Source organism: Stomoxys calcitrans, chromosome 2 (genome assembly GCF_963082655.1).
Source record: "Stomoxys calcitrans chromosome 2, idStoCalc2.1, whole genome shotgun sequence".
Taxonomy (NCBI): domain Eukaryota; kingdom Metazoa; phylum Arthropoda; class Insecta; order Diptera; family Muscidae; genus Stomoxys; species Stomoxys calcitrans.
In genome coordinates, this window is record NC_081553.1 from 36,852,974 (window position 1) to 36,874,437 (window position 21,464).

The window sequence follows — 21,464 nt, forward strand, 5'->3', positions numbered from 1 at the left end:
CGCAGAGCACAGCTATTAGCGATAGGCCTAAGGCAAAGCCAGTGTCTAAGAAGGATGGCAAGATGTTGCGTAAAACGTGCACCCAGTCCACAGTTACATCCGCTGCGTCGAGTGTAAATAGCTCAGCGGCAGCCTTACACCAGTCACAGCAGCCAATATTTAGGCAAAATCAAATGGTATCCATCTACAACAACTTGGTAAGTAATCCATTGTTAAGTAGATTAAGATGATGTCTAATCTCTTGTTGTCTTTGTAAAGCCCTTTGTAAAGAACGAAACGACTCCCAGCATACAAACTCAGCATGCTATCATGAATCATATGGTATTTGCGGCCCAACAACATCAACAGCAACAACAGCAGCAGCAGCAACAGCAACAGCCTCAAATTGCTTTGGACATTTCGCAGCAAGGTGTTATTGCTCTAAGCAACTCACCAGCATCGCCTTTAGCTTCTCCTTCCTCTGGCACGGTGGCATTATACAATCCCCAGCAACAGCAACAACAGCAGTTGCAACAGCTTATGGAACTTCAGTCTGCCGAACAACAACAACAGCACCAATTGCAACAGGAGCTGCAACATCAACAGCCGGAAAGTGAGCAAACTGCACAAGAGATTCAAGATGCACTCGATGCTGCCTTGTCTGACTCGAAGATGGCCGTTACCGAATCTCTGAATGCTTTAAGCAAAGCCAATGCTGCCGCAGCAGCTGCTGCTGTTGCCAAAGCTTGTGGATTGAATCCTGCTGAACAACAGGAATGTTTGAAGAAGCTTCAAGAGGGTTGGCAAATAGTTGATCTGCGTCAACGTATATTCCACAAACAACCAAAGTCACCTACGGAAACACCACCCGATAAACAATTAATGGATGGCGGGCAGATAGATAGCGGTGCCAGCGTCGGCATTGAGGATTCACCAGAAATGATGGGCGATGCCAATAATGAAATGAAAAACTTGGCAACACTTTGTACAGCGGCTGCCCAAGCAGCTGCGGTTAATGTTGCCCCCGACACCGAAGGAAGAGTCGGAGGAGGAGGTGGCGATGAAGTAGCAACCAAAAAAGAATTGGATGGCTTTTTATTAAACAATGTTGTCAACACTAGTGGTGCTGGTGGTGGCGGCGGCCAAACGCAAACTAAGAAACAACGTAAATTGTCGAAGAAAGAAAAATTGGCCCAACAATTGTCTGCTGCTGCTGCTGCCGCGGCAGCTGCGGCTAAAGCGGCCTCCGAACAACAGCAGCGCCAGTTGGATGCCGAGCGCCGAAATTCTTACGATGACCATTCCTTAGCCTCGGAAGAGTGTTTGCCCGAAGATGAAACCAATTCGGATGTTGAGCAACAACAGCACCTGGACGAAGATATGAAGGCCATGCAAGAATACACTGATGTTGATGAAAATCAATTGAAATCCCCCTCAAAAGGTATTAAGCCAATTTCCCAACGTTTGGAGAATCTCATACTATCAAATGCCACCCTAAAACCCGGTGACTTATCACAAGCCTTTACCGACTTGCGTCAAGAGATTGGTGCGGGTGCGAGTAGTGATATCCTCACTGTATTCCCACAAAATATGAATTTGAAATTTAGCGGCAACACTGCTCTGAGTAATGTCTTACAACAGCACTTAGCAGCCGTTAAGCAAATAGGCAGCGATACTCAAGATTCCTGTGGAAATGATGGCGATATATTAAAAGTTGGCGGAGCGAGTGCTAACGAAGGAGATTTGGACACAAACTCTGTTCATGGTACCGGCAATGGCAATGAATTAATGTATCCCGCAACCATGGACGCTGACACCTTGGAACAATTCGCTAATTCCGCTGCCGGTTTAGATGCGTCTGCTGATGGTCAGGATCATCAGCAGCATAATGTGGCTGCCGGTGACGATCAGCAAGTTGAAGAGGGTATGCGCGAAGAAATGTATGACATTGAAGTGGAAATGGATGAGTTCTTTCATGTCATACAAAACGTACAGGACCCCGCATTGCAAGTATGTTTCCCAAAGCTTTTGGAGCGAAAAACTATTTTTTTTATATGCCTGAGTACTACTATTTTTGTTTGTTGTTTTAGGAATTTGCCAGCAATCTTAGCTGCAGTGAATTGAATCAAATTGGTAGTTACAGTTCCATGATCAAGGATCGCTGGAATGGTAATGGCAGCGGAAATTGGGCCTTGACACCCAAGTGGACTAGTCAAGATCATTTAATGAGTGCTGCAGCTGCCGCCCAACATCAACAGCAACAGCAACAACAGGGCGTCCTGACTGCCAGTGAGGAAGAAGAACAACTTCAGCAACAAGAACAACAGCGACAAGCCAATCAACTGCTTTTAGATTATCAGCTTCAACAACAATTGCATCAACGATTTGCCGATGCCGATGAAATGCAAATGCAGGTAAGTTTAAGAGACGAAATGAAGATGTAGCAATTTTTAACTCACATTGTCGTCATACCCGCTCAATTGCAGCATCAACATCAGCCCACAACATTGTCATTGATACCTTTCTGCTCGGAGGATGTTGCAGCGGCTGCCGCTCAACAGCAACAACTGCAACCAACACTGCCTACTACAACACAAGATACCGTCACTGAATATCAATTGCAGCAACAGCACCAACATTTGGGTTTGGACCATGAATTGAAGCAGCACATACAACAACTGCAACAACAACAGCAAACAAATGTTCGCCTCCTGAATGCTGTAGCCGCCGCGGCTGCTAATCAGCGCCAACAGCAAAGCATTAACGGCCAGCAGCAGCCACAAAACTTGGGAAATGCCAATACAAATTTCGTATTCAACGTTGACGGTAGTGGTGGTGTGACAGACAAATCGTCGCAGTCTCTGCAACTGCTATTTCAACTACCTCCAGCCGTACATCAGCAACAGTTACAACAGCAACCAGATCAAGATCAGCTTGAAGATGAAGTGGCTACGACAGCGCAACAACTGCAGCATCTAAAAATGCACCATCAGGAGTTGCAGGATCAAAAGAAACAACAGCAAGAGCAGCTGAAGCTATTGCAACAGGAGCAACAAATGTTGCAGGATCTGTCGCAAGCTGAAAGCCTTATGCAACAGCAGCAGCAACAACAAGAGCAACACATACAGCAACAACAACATCAGCAACAAAACACTCTGGAACAGGTGGCTCAAAACAATTTGTTGTTACAACAGCAGGCAGCTCTGGCACAGCAAGTACTCAGCCAGCAGGTCTTGAAACAGAAACAACAACAGTTGTTGCTGCAACAACAACAACAGCAATCAACACAGGTAAGACCAAAACATCAACATCAAGGAGCACTAGATTTCTATTGATTTCCCTTCTGCCCTTGTCCTCCTACTAGGTTCAAGTTGCTACACAAACTCAGCCCTCGGTTGTTGTACCTCATCCAAATGCTGTTCAAACTGCCCGTGGAGTAAACCAATTTTGTCCCACCCTCTCCAACATGGCGGCAGCGGTTGACGTCGGTTTGGGTAGCGTCTGTGCGTTAACAGCCCAGCAACAACAACAACAACAGCAGCAGCAACACCAATCCCAACAGCAAATGGCGGTAGCAGCCGCAGCTGCGGCCGCGGCTGCTGTCCAACAGCAACAACAACAGCCTCAACTTCCAACAACCGCTCCACTGAGTTCAGCTTTGACACAGGTCGCTGCAAATGGATCTGTTCCAGCAGCTCCGCAAGCATCCACCAGTTCAAGTGGCAGTAGCAAAATGCCCGGCGGTATTGCTAAAAAGGTTATCGATAAGCAGTCGCGTAAAGAGCGCAATCGATATTCCCTGCTACGTACAGCTGCCGGCAGTCAAGGTAGGTTTAACAAAATGAAAATTCAAAGGCTTGTGTGCTGGTAAATGCAACACTTTTCTTCTTTTTATTCCAATTGTAGCCAATGCTGTTGCCCAACAACAATACCAGCAAACTGTGGCCGCCACAACTACTTTGGATAAAACCATCGATGTGGACTCTGAAACCGACTCCAATCATGATACCGCTCTCACTTTGGCCTGTGCAGGTGGCCATGAAGAATTAGTAGAGTTGCTAATAAATCGTGGAGCCAACATTGAACATCGCGATAAAAAGGGCTTTACGCCACTGATATTGGCCGCCACAGCCGGCCACGAAAAGGTCGTGGATATTTTACTGAAACATGGGGCCGACTTGGAAGCTCAATCAGAACGTACCAAGGATACACCTCTGTCCTTGGCCTGTTCTGGAGGACGCTACGAAGTAGTGGAACTTTTACTCAGTGTAGGTGCCAATAAGGAGCATCGCAATGTTTCGGACTACACACCACTCAGTTTGGCTGCCAGTGGAGGTTATGTGAACATCATTAAATTGTTGTTGAGCAATGGAGCCGAAATCAATTCTCGAACCGGCAGTAAACTGGGAATATCACCTTTAATGCTAGCTGCCATGAATGGACATACAGCAGCCGTGAAATTGTTGCTCGATCAAGGCTCTGACATTAATGCTCAGATAGAGACAAATCGTAATACCGCCTTGACACTGGCTTGCTTCCAAGGAAGACATGAAGTTGTAAGTTTGCTTTTAGATCGAAAAGCCAACGTGGAGCATAGAGCCAAGACCGGCTTAACGCCCTTAATGGAGGCAGCTTCCGGTGGCTATATAGAGGTGGGTAGGGTTTTGCTTGATAAGGGGGCCGATGTTAATGCGGCGCCAGTGCCCACGTCCAGAGACACAGCATTAACCATAGCCGCCGACAAGGGTCATTTGAAATTTGTTGAGCTTTTGCTTTCGCGTGGAGCAGCTGTCGAGGTAAAGAACAAGAAAGGCAACTCTCCCCTGTGGTTGGCCGCACACGGCGGCCATTTGAGCGTTGTGGAAATATTGTATGCTCACAGCGCCGACATTGATTCGCAAGATAACCGCCGAGTTTCCTGTCTAATGGCCGCATTTCGTAAGGGCCACACCAAAGTTGTCAAATGGATGGTGCAGTATGTTACCCAATTCCCATCGGATCAAGAGATGAATCGCTTCATCTCGACCATCAGCGATAAGGAGTTGTCGGAGAAATGCTACGACTGTATGAAGATTATACGAGCGGCCAAAGAAGCACAAGCTGTCAAGGCCAACAAAAATGCCTCCATTTTGCTTGAGGAGTTAGACATGGAGCGCACCAGGGAGGAGAGCAAACGGGCAGCAGCCGCGAGAAGACGCGAACGTAAAAAGAAGAAGAAGATGGAAAAGAAGGAGGAAAAACGTCGACAAATGGAGGAGGCCACCGGCAGTGGCGGTGGAGCTCAGCGCAAACGCCAGCAAAGCCAAGATGATGATGATGACAAAGATTCCGACAAAGAAGATGACTCTGAAAACGAAGATAATAATGTGGCCGATGACGATGATGAGCAGCAGAATCCCCAAAATTATCGCGAAGAAGGTGACTCTGGCATCGACCAGGGGTCCTGCTCGAGCACAGACATTAAAGGCGGCGGGCCCGGTGGAAATAACCAAAGTACTGAAAAATCAGCCGCTGGTGGCAAAAATAAGAATAAGAAGAAAAATAAACAGCAGCAGGCAGCACAACAAAATACCCGTAATAGTAGTCCGGTCATTGAAGAACCGCATATACCACAAGCATCGGTAGCAGCTTCGACGACCACTAAACAGCAGCAACAGCAACAGAAAAAGAAAGACGAGAGCAAGGTCTCAGCGAGCAACAAGAAATCCCAGGACTCAAATACCACTCTCACTGCAAAGCCACAAGTCGCGAGCAACAATTCTTCGAACAAGAAAGTCGAAAGCCAACAGCCGAAGAAAGAAGAGGCTGTCATTAGTAGTGGCAATACTGTGTCGTCCAGCCAAGCGAAAAATAAAAAGGATTCAAACAAGCAGAAAGAAAAGGAAAATTTAGCACCCAAAGAACTAGCGGCCGCAGGAACGGCTTTGCTACAGCAACAACAACAAACCAGCACTACAAAACTGCAACAGCAAAGCACTGCATCATCTCATGCGCAACACATCCAACAGCAGCAGCAGCCGCCCAAAACGACTGAAACCGCCACAAATCGCAAGACCCTGATTTACTCTGCTGGTAGTAAAGTAGCCGATGAACGCAAAGATACCGACATCGTTACAAGTGGAACAGCAACGACTGCTACCACCAAACCCCATTCGGCCACCATTCCAGCACCTAAAAGAGGCGAAGATGGTTGGAAGGAAGTCGTAAGGAAAAGCTCAACCCAACAGGCTTCAAGTGCTGCTGTAGTGACCTCTTCCGTTACCACCTCTACGGTTAGTACAACTGGCAGCAGTAACAGCAGCAGCAATTGCTCTACCACAACATCAGCCACATCCTCATCATCATCCTCCTCGTCGTCGTCAACGTGCATCACTGTGCCGGGCGTGTCTACCACTACCACAGTAACTTCCACTATGCCCGAAACGATCTGCAAGAAAGTTCAAGTTCCTGTCAATGCGATATCTCGTGTTATTGGCCGTGCCGGCAGCAATATCAATGCCATACGTGCCACAACGGGAGCGCACATTGAGGTCGAGAAGCAGGGTAAAAATCAATTGGAACGTAGCATAACCATTAAGGGCCTTACAGAAGCCACTAAACAAGCTCACATGCTAATATTAGCCCTTATAAAGGATCCGGATGTGGACATTTTCCAAATGCTTCCTCGCCTTAATAATAATAATAATAAAGCGAATGTTGTACCACCAGCCGCAACAACTTCCCCCGCATCGGTTATGTCTTCGATTGCCACAATGCAGGTGGGAACGTGGGATAATAAAACGGCTTTGCAAGCCTCAGCTTCCAGCAGTATTGGTCAACAACATAGTATGTCCTCGGGCTCATCTACATCATCCTCGGTTTCCTCAATACCTGGCGGAAATAACGTACAGCCCGCCAAGACTGTAGGCAGCAATGCAAATACCAAGGCCAATAACAACAAAATCGCGGGTGTTGCCACTAATGCACCCAAAGTTGCAGCGAGTCGTACGCAACCTTCAAAACCCTTTTATTCCCAACAAACAACAGTCACTCGTGGTAGTGGGCCAGGCGGTGTGGGGGCCTCTGGTGGGAATTTGTCAAATCAAGGCAAGCATAAAGATGTCATTGCTAAGATATTAACATCTACTACCTACAATAGCACACAAAAATCGGCATCTTCGCTGACGGGCAAAGCGTCGGTCATAAATAGCCAAACGTTTGCAGCAAAATTGCTTACGGGAGCTTCGGCTCAGTCAGCATTGGCGGGCGGAAATAATTTATCTCCAACCAAGAAAACGGAACTCGGAGGTCTTCAGCGTCCTGGCATCACGGCACCATATGGTAGAGGCAAACCCGTGCCAAGTTCCACCATACCGTCCTTAGGAGGAAGCGGACATTCAAACAACACCAACAATACCTTAGCTGGGCCCATTGGTACATTCAACGTAGCCGAAGCAGCAGCAGCAGTTGCCGCAGCAAATGCCGCAGCCGCTGCAGCCAACAACAACAACGCCGCAGTTGGCAGTGTTCCTCGTTCCGTGACACCCATAGGACCGCCGAATAAACAAAGAGCTTCAACACCTACATCGCAATTGGGTCAACAGGCCCAACATCATGTTGCTATGAGTGCCAGTGGCGTCCCTTCAACATCGCAAAGTTTACACATTAACACTGGCACAATGGGTGATGGCAGTGTGCCCACATCCGTTTCTGCTGCAATGGCCACTTCGGGTGCTACTTTCGGTACACAGCTGGCATCAAAAATAAGCAGCGAATATTCTTTGTTCAACGACTACCATCAGACGCAATGGGGCACTGCAGACACATCGCAAGTTTACACCAATCCCAACCCCTTGGTCAATGATAGTTTGCCTCAAGCCGATGCTTCTAAGGCACCAGGCTACAATCGCAACATACTAAGTTCGCCGGTGGGAAGCTCAAAGGCATCATCAAGTCATTCGACGACTCCACCTGGCACTAGCAATTTGAATATGTCAACTCAGCAAACATTAACCATATTATCGGAAACGGGTGTAGCGCCTATTGGATCCGGTGTACAAACTGCACGTAGTCCCGGAGCTATATCAAATATGAGTGCTGGTGGTGGTGGAAGTGTTGGTCAAGCAGGAAACGATATTTCGGCATCCACAGCCAACACTGCCGGCCAACAACAGCCAAAACAACAAGATCCTAGTGCTATTTCGCCTGGAGTGATAAAGCCTCCCACATCCGCAGCCAACCAGCAACAGCAAACTACCCAAAATGCAGCGAACGCCCAAGCAACTGGACCTCCACCAAGCGGCTTGGCCATACAAAGACCCAATACAAGTGGCCAACATCGTTCAAATGTGCCCAATAGCAATTCTCAGCAATCCCCACCTTCAAATAACGCAAATGTTGGCGCTGATAATGCTGCTGGCGGCACTGCCCATAACTTTGGACCCATAGGCTCAAACACATCCAATCGCCAAAATGCTCCCGGAGCTATTGGCGAACAACCTCGATTCTATGATCCAACGGCACAACTCAATGCAGCTGCTCAAATGGGTTACCCCATGGATCCCTCATTGCTGCAACAGCAGGCATTTAATGCCAACAATGCAAGAATGAATGCTCGCGGAACGGTATTTGGTGGTCAGCAACAAGCTGGAAATAAACCCCAACCACCCTCGTCGAGCCAACCCATTGGTGCCGCAGGCATGTACCATCAGTCTCAGCCGCAGAATCAATCACAACAAGCAGCGGGAGCTCAACAACAACAAGCACCCAGTGGCAATGCTTTCAATGCAGCTCCTGGAAAACCACCCCATAATCACAACCAAAATCTGGCTCCGCAAAGGCCACAATCTCAGCCGCAGGCAGGACAATCTCAAAATCAACGTTGGTATACGGAATATGCAGCTACAGGTGGTTATGTACCACCTTCCACCAGAGATATATTGAATTTAGAGAATGGTTCTGTGGGACCCGGTGGCTCGAATTCGCCTGCCGCAATGTCACCCAACCAGAGTGGAGCTGCCGGAAATGTTAATAATGCATCGATGCTATTGCAAACACCACAACAGTTGCAAGCCCAACAGCAATCAGCGGACGATATGCGCAAAATGCCCAGGCCTATAGGTACTGAAAGGGCCTCTTGGAAATACAACAACTATCCCAATATGGCAAACATGAGCATGGGTATTGGAGGATTGGCTGGAGCCGTCGGCCTCAGCGTCGATGATACATTGGCTGCCATGGCGGCAGCTGCCAGCGGAATGCCGACAGGCCCAGCCGCTGGAATGGCTCCGGGTCCACTGCCCCCATGGCTGCTTGGTGCTGCTGCAGCCGAAAAACAAGCCGCCGCAGCAGCCGTTCAACAGCAACAACAGCAAGCCAATTGGATGAAACAACAGTATCGCTATTATGGTGGCGCTGGTGCTGGCGGAGCTGGAACTGCTTCAATGGCTGGTTTGGCCGGAATTGGTGGTCCTGGAGATTACCATCATCAACAAGATCCATATCATGTAAGTATTTAGTTGTTCCATTTTTCGTTCAAGGTAAATTTTCAGTAAATTGTTGTGATTTGCCTCCTAACGAAATCACCTTTGCCCCTCCTCTATTGTGTTTCCTTTTCTCTCCAAAAACAGTTGGCTTTGGATTATCATAATACTATGCCTCCACCAAATCTAAATCAAAATCAACCCATGAATTTAATACCGACATACACGTATCCACATTTTCTGGGTCATGTTGGTGGCAATGATATGTCTCATATGCCAGATAAGATTGAATTGTGGGATCATCACGATAAACATGTAAGTATTTGTTGTACGTTTATTTATTATTGTTATACTCTGGTTTTTTGATATGCAAATACAGATATCGTTTAATGACAAGATTTAAGATTTCCTAGGTGAAAAGCATTACCAGTACAGTAGAGCAAAACACAAAGGTTTTTGGCTTTGTTTTGTGTCCCTTTGTACATAAATCCATTACCGAAAATGAAAGTTGAGCAATGTTTTACGCCAGATTTTTAGCCAGTTTTTTCACATAGCCTCCATGTAAGGGCACCTGCTGGTTTTTGGTATATTTAACTGATTTGAACTTGGCACTTCGTGTTGACAGTGCACAAAAAAAAACCCCTTTGCTAATTTTTGAGTTACAGGATCACTCTTTTAAATATAAGGGTGGGTACTACAACTGGACAAATATTGAAAAATCCATACTTGGGTACCACAAGCCGCCATCAAGTAAGCTATGGTTTTCCTAGTTGTTGTTGTAGCAGTGTGCCGTGCACTGAGGCGGCAGCCCTTGCCGATGAAATACTCGATCGGGTCAATCCTGTAAGTACAAACGGCTGCCATGGGATTGGGTCGTACTAGTGGTGCTACTTTTGAGTTACTGGTTCACGCTTTTAAATATCCCCGTTTAAAGCAGGGTTCCACAATTGAAAAATCCATACTTGGGTACCATAACCCGCCATCAAGCAAGCTATGGTACTCCTAGTTGTTGTTGTTGTAGCAATGTGCAGTGCACTGAGGCGGCAGCCCTTGCCGATGAAACACTTACTCCATCGGTAAATCCAGTACGTACAACCGGCTGTCATGGTATTGGGTCGTACCATTGGTGCTACTGAGGAATACAGCAAATTGCTTCACATAGTGCAATGGATAGAAATCAGCATTAGCATAACCGGCAGCAAATAGTGAGGACCGAAACTTTGGGGAAAGTTCAAGAGGTTGAAGAAACTTGGTGCTAGAATTTGAGAAAGACAAAAGACCTAAGTCTGTTCTCTAACTAATTAAAAAAAAAATAACCTCAAAAAGTCTTCATTAGAAATTCGCTGCTACTCCATGTTACTTTACAATTTTCCTTCTCAACTCCTAAGTTGGTTAATTGTAGTCTCAATTGTCGGGATCTGGGAAAGGCAAAAGACCTATGTGTGCTCTCCAACTAATTAAAAAAGTAACCTCAAAAAGTCTACATTAGAAATTCGCTGCTACTCCATGTTCCTTTACAATTTTCATTCTCAACTCCTAAGTTGGTTAATTGTACACCCAATTGTCGGGATCTGTTAGCTGCTAAGGCCGTGAATTGGTGTAAGAAAATTTCCAACTTCTCGTCGTTTTGCCTGCATCTTTTACACTTACTTCCACCTACCTTCACTCAAAGGTCAATTTGTTCCTTGTTGTATCCTAGCTAGTGTGGTAGTATGGGTAAAAAAGTAAAAATCTGTGAGTGCTTGATTGGACCTAGAGATGAGAAAAAGTAAAAAATAAAAGGGTAGATACCCGATACGCCCAGTTGTATGTGCATTCAACAGTTGTTGTTGTAACCACATTTTCATGAGGTGGTGGCGATCCTCATCAAGCTTCTGTAGGTAAGCAAACTCGTTCCGGTCCAAAGGAACGACCGCCACAGGAACAGGTTGGCCATTGGTTATTTAAAGGCGCAAATAACTCGCCTTGTGCCACCCGACCTCTCACTGAGACTCTCCGCTCGATACCGCTGATTGTTCGCGACTGCAGTTGCAACTATTCCGGATGGAGCATTCCACTGTCCGGAACCTGTGGATGCGCCCAGTAGGTCGCAGCTAAGCTTCTCGTGACAGCAATGAACACACGGATCGGACCTCAATGTTTCAGCTTGTGTGGTGCAAACGAAACGCTGGTCCAAGCCCACGTAAATGTCTACCCGGTGTGTGCCAATCAGTGTCCCTGCGCGCCCATGTATACATGGCCGCGTGTAAGATTTCTTATTACTTATCTTCTCCTCAGTACTATTCTCTTGTCATGGTTCGTATCACCTCAAAGTATTTTCGTTGTTCTGCCAACCGTTTTACTGATCTACACGGCTACATTCGTCTTCTACGCTAACGTTCCTAACTCCGTCTGCTTCGCGTGAATTGTTTCTTGGTCCTCAAGAACAACCACAATGGATTACGATTATTTTTTTATTTTGTGCGTCTGGTATGGCTGGCAATATTTATTGTTTTATGTTATTATTTTTTCCCAAAGGGGGGAAAGAGTCGAGCTAATTTGACCAAGGGAATAAATATCACAAGAAATTAAGTATTTTTATTGATTATTGAAAATAAATTGCCAGGCAACAGATTGGATTAGATCACATGCATACCAATTGTAAACGTTTCTTAAGTGGATAGTCTAATCATCAGTACAATAGGGCTGCCCTCTATCCTCCCGTCTGTCGGGCCTACAGTTCATTATTGTGATGTGCTTCATATACTTCGAGACTTTCCGTCTAGATTGCTATTGACCTTAGGATCATTTTACTCGCCGTTAGTGTTTCAGCGATGCCATTTAAAAATTTAATAGCTTTGATTTCAGTCTATGGGACCGTGCTATGGTCAGACTTTGACTTTGAGCTAGAAGATGACCTAACCTTTGCCAATCCAAGATTATACAACTGACGTATGTTTTTACGCACTCGGTCTAAAGCAGTAATGAGCACACTCACACATTTGTTTTTGTATAAGTCCCCAATAATAGATAATAGTGTGTGTGTTTTTATTTGTCAACTTATTCTACTACAGTGTCAGTGCACCATGTTCGGGTTAAGCACCATTTCAACACAGAAGAAAATTTCACAAAAATTTTTTCAATGAAAAAATTTATTGGAAATAACAATTTTTTCAATTAAAATATTAATTGAATCAACAATTTTTTAATTGAATCCAGATTTTTTTTCAATTACGATCGTGATTGAAATGCTGGTAATTTTCAATTATAAAATTAATTGATTAAATTTTTTTTAATTGATTCAAACTTTTTTCAATTACGATCGTGATTGAAATTTTTGTCATTATCAATTAAAACATTAATTGACACAATCATTTCTTTGATATTTGTAACATTTTCTAAGTTAACGTTTTTCTGTTGGGTTTACTTCCCCAATGCATGCATTCATTCAATAAAAAAATATTATTAACTATTAGTCTAACAGTCTAGTCGGTAGCTTGACCTAAAACGCCACGCTACTCTTTCTTTTATAGTTCGGAAAACAATATTTTGCGCTTGATTTTTGGAAAACTACTCAGAGGTGTTTTTTTTTGATGCAAAAAGATTTAGATATGTGAAGCTCCTAAAACAAAAATTTGAAGTTTATGTTTGGGTCCATGATCACTCCTTAGAATCCAAAACACTCCAGCGATGTTTCCAAAACTGCAACGAAAAATATTGTTTCTCGAGTTATAAAGAAAGAGTAGCGAGGCGGGTTTAGTTTTAGCTAAAGACATAGCCTAGATACATCATAATTGGTGTTGCTGGTGTATACCATGGCAGCCGATTTTACGCACCGGAGTGACCCGATTGTGTCCTCGTCGGCAAGGGCAGCCCCCTAAGTGTACGTGTTCATCCTTTTTTCGTAATGGGAGGGGCACATACCAGAGTGCCTTCTCCGCACGACTCTGGTCCGTGCCGGGATTGAAAAGAACCCTGGTTGTGTTCGGCTTACTAGAACCGCCTCCATCGTCGGTCGGTGTCAGTGAGGTGTAACCGGTGTATGGAATGGATACAATCGCCGCTTTACTGAACTGACATCCCCCACAAATGTGCTTGTTTCCAAGAGGAAGAGGAAATTCCGAAACAAAATAAACGCAGCAGCCGGTCGAATTCCCCAAGTGCGGCCCAATTTTTCGGCGCAGGCAGGGGTGCTTGCTATTGAGCGTGATAAGATTCCTTGCACGGCCCCCACTAAGCCCACAATCAGCGATCTGAATCTGGAAATGAACAGGGTAGTCAACGAACATAAGCGGAATTTGTGGCTGCAACACTTGGAGCAATGTAATTTAGGTACCGGTTTAGGCAAGCTGTGGTCTACTGTTAAGTCACTCTCAATCGCCGGTAGACGCCGGTGACAGGACCTCAGTTACTTTCGGCGAAGCAATTGTAACTGATCCGAAGAGATTCGCCAGGTTGTTGAACCGTCAATTTATTGTGCATCCCGTAAGTGACTGGGCTAACAGGAGAGCCATTCGTCATATCCGTGGTCTCCAAGCTGATGAATAGCCATCACAATTTACCGTGGACAAAGTTAAGAATCTCATCCGTGCCGCCAAATCCTCCAAGGCGTTGGACCCCGACGGAATCTCTTTCCTGATGCTGAAGAATCTGGATCTACCAGGTTTCGAATATCTCAACCTCAACCTGTCTTGAACACTCTTTTTTAGTACCCAATCCCATGACAGCCGGATGTACGTATAGGATTGGCCCGATGGGGTCTTTAAACAACAACAACCCGATGTATGAAAGATGGGCATAGTATTCCCGCTATACAGAAAAAAAATAAAAATCGGTTTCAATCACGAAATTATTTGATTCAATTAATTTTTGAATTAAAACTGCTTCAATCACAAAAATGATAATATAAATCACAGTTTTTAAAAAGGGTGACTGAAAAAAATTTCAATTAAAAAAATAATTGAAAAATTTTCAAATTTCCAACTAATTTTTTATTGGATTCAATAAAAAAAAAATATTGAAATTTTCAATGAATTTTTTAATTGATCTAATTAAAAAAATTGAAATTTCCGAAATATCCCTCGACAACTTCCACAGATCACTCTGAAAGCATCTAATTGTTGGATGAAAACGGAAAGTAGTTATCACAACACATAAATATGGTGACAAACTGTAGACCATAATTGTGAACTAATAAAAACAAACATTACAAAAGCAACACTCAACATTTTTGCAAAATTTTTAGCAACCTATATAAATTCGTTTTGCTCATTTATCCATTTTATGCTCATTTTTCCCAAAAAAACAGTCAAATGTTTAGCCAAAATAAAACAGCTGAGGCAAAACAGCTGTTTTCGAAAATTCGAAATTCCCTCTCCCATATTTTTCCTCTCCCCATTCAATCAAAATAGGAGGATTTTATACTAGGGAGAAATTATTCCCTGAGAGTTTATTCCCAGAGATTTCAGAATTGGGCTGATACTGCTCACCTACTTACTTCCTTTCAGTAGTAGCCTCGTCCTCTCACGATCCGGATCACCTTATAGGATTTTTTCGTTCGTTCGTCGCCCACGCCCTTAAAGGCTTCCGTTCCCCTTAGTCCGTTATGGCCCTGCCCGGGGCATTCCGTGATCGCCCGGACCCTCAGGCCCACTTGGTTCTCTAGCTTTGATTCATCCGTGTAACATGATCTTCCAGATCTTCCAGCTGGCAGCGGTGCCTTGCATTCGACCTCAAGTGTCGTCTCAGGTATCCGATCGGAAACCTCTTCCCTTCCTTCCAGGTTTCCTATTGTCGCCTCCATTATACCGCGATGGTATGACTTGCTCCCATCCTCAATCCATTGTTCCATCGCCTTAAGGCTCATAATCTGCATGTCAATGGGTCGGATATCTAGAATTGTCTCCAGTGCCCTAGTGGGTGTGGTCTTTATCGTTCGAAAAATTTTAGCGTAGCGAAAAATCTTCTCTGTAATTTCTATCCTCTTTGGGGTTAGAACATGCTCCTACAACAAAAAATTTCGGACCAATCCTGGCGAAAACATCAACAACCTTTTTTACTGTTATTCTCCCTCACTAATACATAACGGCGACATTTGCGAATATTTTAACGTGTTCAAACTGCTGCAGATGGCAGCGCGCTGATTATAAATAGATTTAAAATAAAAGCTTTTTTTTAAATCTAAAATTGAGATTCCATTTCAGGATATTGTCCGGCTTTAGACCATTATTTAATGCTTTCTATTCAAAGAATTGTATAGCAAAAAACATTTAAAAGTCAGCAAAAGTGTGTTGTTGTTGTAGCAGTGTATTGAACACTGAGGCGGCAGCACTTGCCGATGAAGAAATCCATCAAGTCAATCCGGTACGTACAACCGGCTGCCATGGGATTGAGAAAAAGTGAGTTGTTGCTAGAAGCATTTGACTGGTTTCCCGTATAGCGATTTCATTTTCGACCAAGAAAAATCATCAGCGGGAGATGTCAAACAACCATTCCAAGGCTCTTTAAGACGACTTGATTCATAAGCGCAATAGAAAACAAATCAAATCTTACTTCTCTTATTCAAATCCAACTTATCCCACGATGCTAATGTGTATAGGCAGTGACCACCTACACCACATGTGACGTGCCTCTCGTTGGATTTGTCCGTTTGCGATTTTTATACGTTTACTACTTTTTATACGTTTTATACAAGTAAATGAGGTGGATTAAATCCCTCAATAAATACGAAATATGAAGCATTGGGGCTATCGGAAATCTTTACCAGAGATGGTCTGTATGTGAAGTTAGGCGTTGACAACGATAGTAGCAATGACACGATTAAAATTATTTTTGCTCTTTCATAATTAATATTTAGTTTTAATTTACGTTTCCCAATTCACAGACCTGGGCCAGCAATTGGACCAATTGATGATGCAAACGTAAGACAAGCCAGTGAATGGAGAACAGCAACAGCAAAACACCAACACCATTATATTACTTACAACATTAAATAGAAAAGCAAAAACGCATCAACAACAAAACAAATCGAAAAACACCAGAAATCCAGTTACGAGAAAGCTAAGCAAGCATGTGGCAGCGCTAAAGGAAGAAAAAAAAACAAACACCAACCGTATAACGCTGTTTACGCTATTTACCCCTGCTCTTCAACGTTCAACAATCAATCACCCCCTCCCTGGAGATGAGAATGAGTAATAATATTATATAATATTATGGCAAACTTTCCTCTACAAGAAAAGATAAGAAAAGAAAAACAGCAGCAACAAGAATAAGAAGCAAACAAAACAATCATTACTTCGTTTATTTATAGTTATTTTATAATTATTTTTCTATGGATTAAGTCTAAAAATTGCTATGCTCCCTTAAACCCTCACCCCATGTTCTTCTCTTCAGCTATAAACTCAACGAAATTACATTCTCTTGAAACTATCAAGAAGAAGATGAACAATGGGCTTCTCGGTTTGACTCCAATACGAAATACGAGTTAGTTGAAAGAAAATAACCAACTAAACCAACAGCCTTTGTCATTTAAAATTGTAAAATGTTTCTTTTATTAAATATTTTATTTTAAATTCATTCATATACATATACCTAAATACCAATTTTTATTTTGTATCCTCTTTACAAGTTATGCTTTAAGTTTGGATATTTGATTACTTTAGTTATTTTTCTCCGCAAGGGAGTCGATATTTGAATTATTTGTTTTAATTACTCATCATACGATTTATATTTCTATTTCATTTGTGTGTTGAAGCAAAAATACAACTACTATTATTTTTTTTTATTGTTTTGTTTGGCAGATTGAAATTGAAACACATATGCATATATGAAAGGAAGGTTTTTGAGAAAAACACACACAACTACCCAACAAATACCACAATACAACCACTACTATATATACGATAAAGAATGAGCAACAATTTCTGCAAAATGTTTAAAACTTGAACTTACTCGTATAAGAAAAAAGAAAACAAAACAAATACAAACCCCCTCCCCCCACACTTTTTTTGAAGAAGAGAGTAACAGAAAAAAACTCGATAAAAATGAAATTACATACATACACATACATTGTTAGTCTGTAAGCAGCTACAAGAAGATGAAAAACCATACAGAAAAAGAAGTATAAGAAGAAGAAGAAAAACAAAATGTTTTTGAATAAAGATATATTATATATTAAAAATAGCAACACTGAAATATTTAATAAATATATACTATATACATATAAAATTAAAACAAAAAACAAACGCATGGAATATACATAAATAAAAATAAAAAACAAAAAATCATTAAAACAAACCGAACAATATTTCAAATTCTTTGACCTACTCTATGAACACGCGGTGAGATGGAGAGAGAGAGAGAGAGCGAAAGAAACAAAAAGAGAGTGGAAAGCACCATGTATTGCCTTATGTATTTCAGAATATTTCACTTAAATTTAACCAACATGACAAATGAATATATTTGTTTAAATTTTTTTTTTCCTTTTTGGCCATTTAATTTACATATTTCTCAAAAAATTTATTTGAGTCTAAATTTTTTTTGCGTTATTTTTTTTTTTTTGGGTTTTATAGATTGAATTATAGATAGAGATTAAATCAAGGAAGGTTTAAGGAAACATAAGTAGTACTCATCGTCTATGCCAAGACATCACATACTTTGAACCTATTGATATCCATCATACCAATTACTGTATATTTTATTCACTTATTGGTAAATTCGTTTTCAGTTAAACGATAAGGCACAAATGCTATAAGCGATAATTCGCGTCGCTTTACCAATTATGTATAAAATGACTTACAGTATCGCACAAAAATTAAATTTGGGATCTAAACCTTTTTTCCTGTTAAACGATATTTCACATAAGCATTGAATAACTTCAAAAATTAATGGTTCCCTCAAAGGTGCATCATGCTTCACTGAAGCGGATTCTTCACCAAAGTGTATTACAGTTATGTGCTTCGACTTATTTCAGTAAGCAGTCGAAGGCAAAAAATATGAGATTCATCTTCGACTACGGTGCAGTTGATGTTCACTTTCGACAACCAAACTAAGGTGGAATATTTTGTATGCGATGTGAGGAAAACTTTTCCAATAAATAAAAAAAAAATTCTATGAAAATATATCAAAATGATAATTTTTATTAAATACAATTTTCAAAAAATTTTCTATATAAATGAAATTGACAAAATTGTCTATAAAATGACATTTTGACAAAATTTTCTATAAAAATGAAATTTTGACAAGATTTTCTATAAAAATAAAATTTCGACAAAATTTCCCATAAAAATCATATTTTGACAAAATTTTCTATAAAAATGACATTTTGACAAAATTTTGTATGAAAATGAGATTTTGACAAAATTTTCTATAAAAATTAAATTTTTACAAAATTTCCTATAAAAATTATATACTGACAAAATTTTCTATAAAAATTAAATTTTGATAAAATTTCCTACAGAAATGAAATTTTGACAAAATTTTCGATAAAAAATTAAATTTTGACAAAATTTTCTTTAAAAATGAAATTGTGACAAAATGTTCTATAAATATGAAATTTTGACAAAATTTTTTATAAAAATTAAATTTTTACAAAATTTTCTATAAAAATGATATACTGATAAAATTTTTTGTAAAAATAAAATTTTGACAAAATTTTTTATAAAAATTAAATTTTTACAAAATTTTCTATAAAAATGATATACTGATAAAATTTTTTGTAAAAATAAAATTTTGACAAAATTTTTGATATTCTATAAAAAAAAATTTTTTGACAAAATTTTCTTTAAAAATGAAAGTGTGACAAAATTTCCTATAAAAATGATATACTGATAAAATTTTCTAAAAAATAAAATTTTGACAAAATTTTCTATAAAAATAAAATTTTGACAAAATTTTCTATAAAAATAAAATTTTGACAAAATTTTCTATACAAATAAAATTTTCACAAAATTTTCTATAAAAATAAAATTTTGACAAAATTTTCTATAAAAATAAAATTTTGACAAAATTTTCTAAAAAATAAAATTTTGACAAAATTTTCTATAAAAATAAAATTTTGACAAAATTTTCTATAAAAATAAAATTTTGACAAAATTTTCTATAAACATAAAATTTTGACAAAATTTTCTATAAAAATAAAATTTTGACAAAATTTTCTATAAAAATTAAATTTTGACAAAATTTTCTATAAAAATAAAATTTTGACAAAAATTTCTATAAAAATAAAATTTTGACAAAATTTTCTATAAAAATAAAATTTTGACAAAATTTTCTACAAACATAAAATTTTGACAAAATTTTCTATAAAATTAAAATTTTGACAAAACTTTCTATAAAAATAAAAATTTGACAAAATTTTCTATAAAAATAAAATTTTGACAAAATTTTCTATAAACATAAAATTTTGACAAAATTTTCTATAAAAATAAAATTTTGACAAAATTTTCTATAAAAATTAAATTTTGACAAAATTTTCTATAAAAATAAAATTTTGACAAAATTTTCTATAAAAATAAAATTTTGACAAAATTTTCTATAAAAATTAAATTTTGATAAAATTTCCTACAGAAATGAAATTTTGACAAAATTTTCGATAAAAAATTAAATTTTGACAAAATTTTCTTTAAAAATGAAATTGTGACAAAATGTTCTATAAATATGAAATTTTGACAAAATTTTTTATAAAAATTAAATTTTTACAAAATTTTCTATAAAAATGATATACTGATAAAATTTTTTGTAAAAATAAAATTTTGACAAAATTTTCTATAAAAATAAAATTTTGATATTCTATAAAAAAAAATTTTTTGACAAAATTTTCTTTAAAAATGAAAGTGTGACAAAATTTCCTATAAAAATGATATACTGATAAAATTTTCTAAAAAATAAAATTTTGACAAAATTTTCTATAAAAATAAAATTTTGACAAAATTTTCTATAAAAATAAAATTTTGACAAAATTTTCTATAAAAATAAAATTTTGACAAAATTTTCTATACAAATAAAATTTTGACAAAATTTTCTATAAAAATAAAATTTTGACAAAATTTTCTATAAAAATAAAATTTTGACAAAATTTTCTAAAAAATAAAATTTTGACAAAATTTTCTATAAAAATAAAATTTTGACAAAATTTTCTATAAAAATAAAATTTTGACAAAATTTTCTATAAAAATAAAATTTTGACAAAATTTTCTACAAACATAAAATTTTGACAAAATTTTCTATAAAAATAAAAATTTGACAAAATTTTCTATAAAAATAAAATTTTGACAAAATTTTCTATAAACATAAAATTTTGACAAAATTTTCTATAAAAATAAAATTTTGACAAAATTTTCTATAAAAATTAAATTTTGACAAAATTTTCTATAAAAATAAAATTTTGACAAAATTTTCTATAAAAATAAAATTTTGACAAAATTTTCTATAAAAAAAAAATTTTGACAAAATTTTCTATAAAAATAAAATTTTGACAAAATTTTCTACAAACATAAAATTTTGACAAAATTTTCTATAAAATTAAAATTTTGACAAAATTTTCTATAAAAATAAAAATTTGACAAAATTTTCTATAAAAATAAAATTTTGACAAAATTTTCTATAAACATAAAATTTTGACAAAATTTTCTATAAAAATAAAATTTTGACAAAATTTTCTATAAAAATTAAATTTTGACAAAATTTTCTATAAAAATAAAATTTTGACAAAATTTTCTATAAAAATAAAATTTTGACAAAATTTTCTATAAAAATAAAATTTTGACAAAATTTTCTATAAAAATAAAATTTTGACAAAATTTCCTATAAAAATTATATACTGATAAAATTTTCTATAAAAATAAAATTTTGACAAAATTTTCTATTAAAATGACATTTTGACAACATTTTCTATAAAAATGAAATTTTGACAAAAATTTCTATAATTGTGAAATTTTGACAAAATTTTCTATAAAAATGAAATTTTGACAAAATTTTTTATAAAAATTAAATTGTAACAAAATTCTATAATAATTAAATTTTGGCAAAATTTTGGACAAAAATGAA

The 21,464-nt window shown here is 38.6% G+C and overlaps 2 protein-coding genes across 2 annotated transcripts in view; both read left to right on the forward strand.

The window, feature by feature from the left end:
* Positions 1 to 19, forward strand: part of LOC131993996 (ankyrin repeat and KH domain-containing protein mask-like) — a 47,116-nt gene extending 47,097 nt beyond the window's left edge. The window contains 1 exon segment of the mRNA XM_059361412.1: positions 6 to 19. Within this exon segment, the coding sequence (XP_059217395.1) occupies positions 6 to 19 (14 nt within the window).
* Positions 7 to 16,732, forward strand: LOC106089319 (ankyrin repeat and KH domain-containing protein mask). Its single transcript, XM_059363744.1, has 8 exons — positions 7 to 197; positions 259 to 1,989; positions 2,070 to 2,393; positions 2,466 to 3,269; positions 3,344 to 3,806; positions 3,886 to 9,464; positions 9,588 to 9,755; positions 16,303 to 16,732. Exons 1-8 carry the CDS (start codon positions 63 to 65, stop codon positions 16,327 to 16,329), a joined length of 9,231 nt encoding a protein of 3,076 aa, XP_059219727.1. The 5' UTR covers positions 7 to 62; the 3' UTR covers positions 16,330 to 16,732.
* Positions 16,733 to 21,464: the final 4,732 nt, after the last annotated feature.

Excerpts from the sequence above, each read along its gene's own strand:
- LOC106089319 (XM_059363744.1), top strand. The coding sequence starts at position 63 with ATGTTGCGTAAAACGTGCACCCAGTCCACAGTTACATCCGCTGCGTCG. Across the intron at positions 198-258 it reads TATCCATCTACAACAACTTG|CCCTTTGTAAAGAACGAAAC; the intron begins GTAAGTAATCCA and ends GTCTTTGTAAAG. Across the intron at positions 9,465-9,587 it reads ATCAACAAGATCCATATCAT|TTGGCTTTGGATTATCATAA; the intron begins GTAAGTATTTAG and ends CTCCAAAAACAG.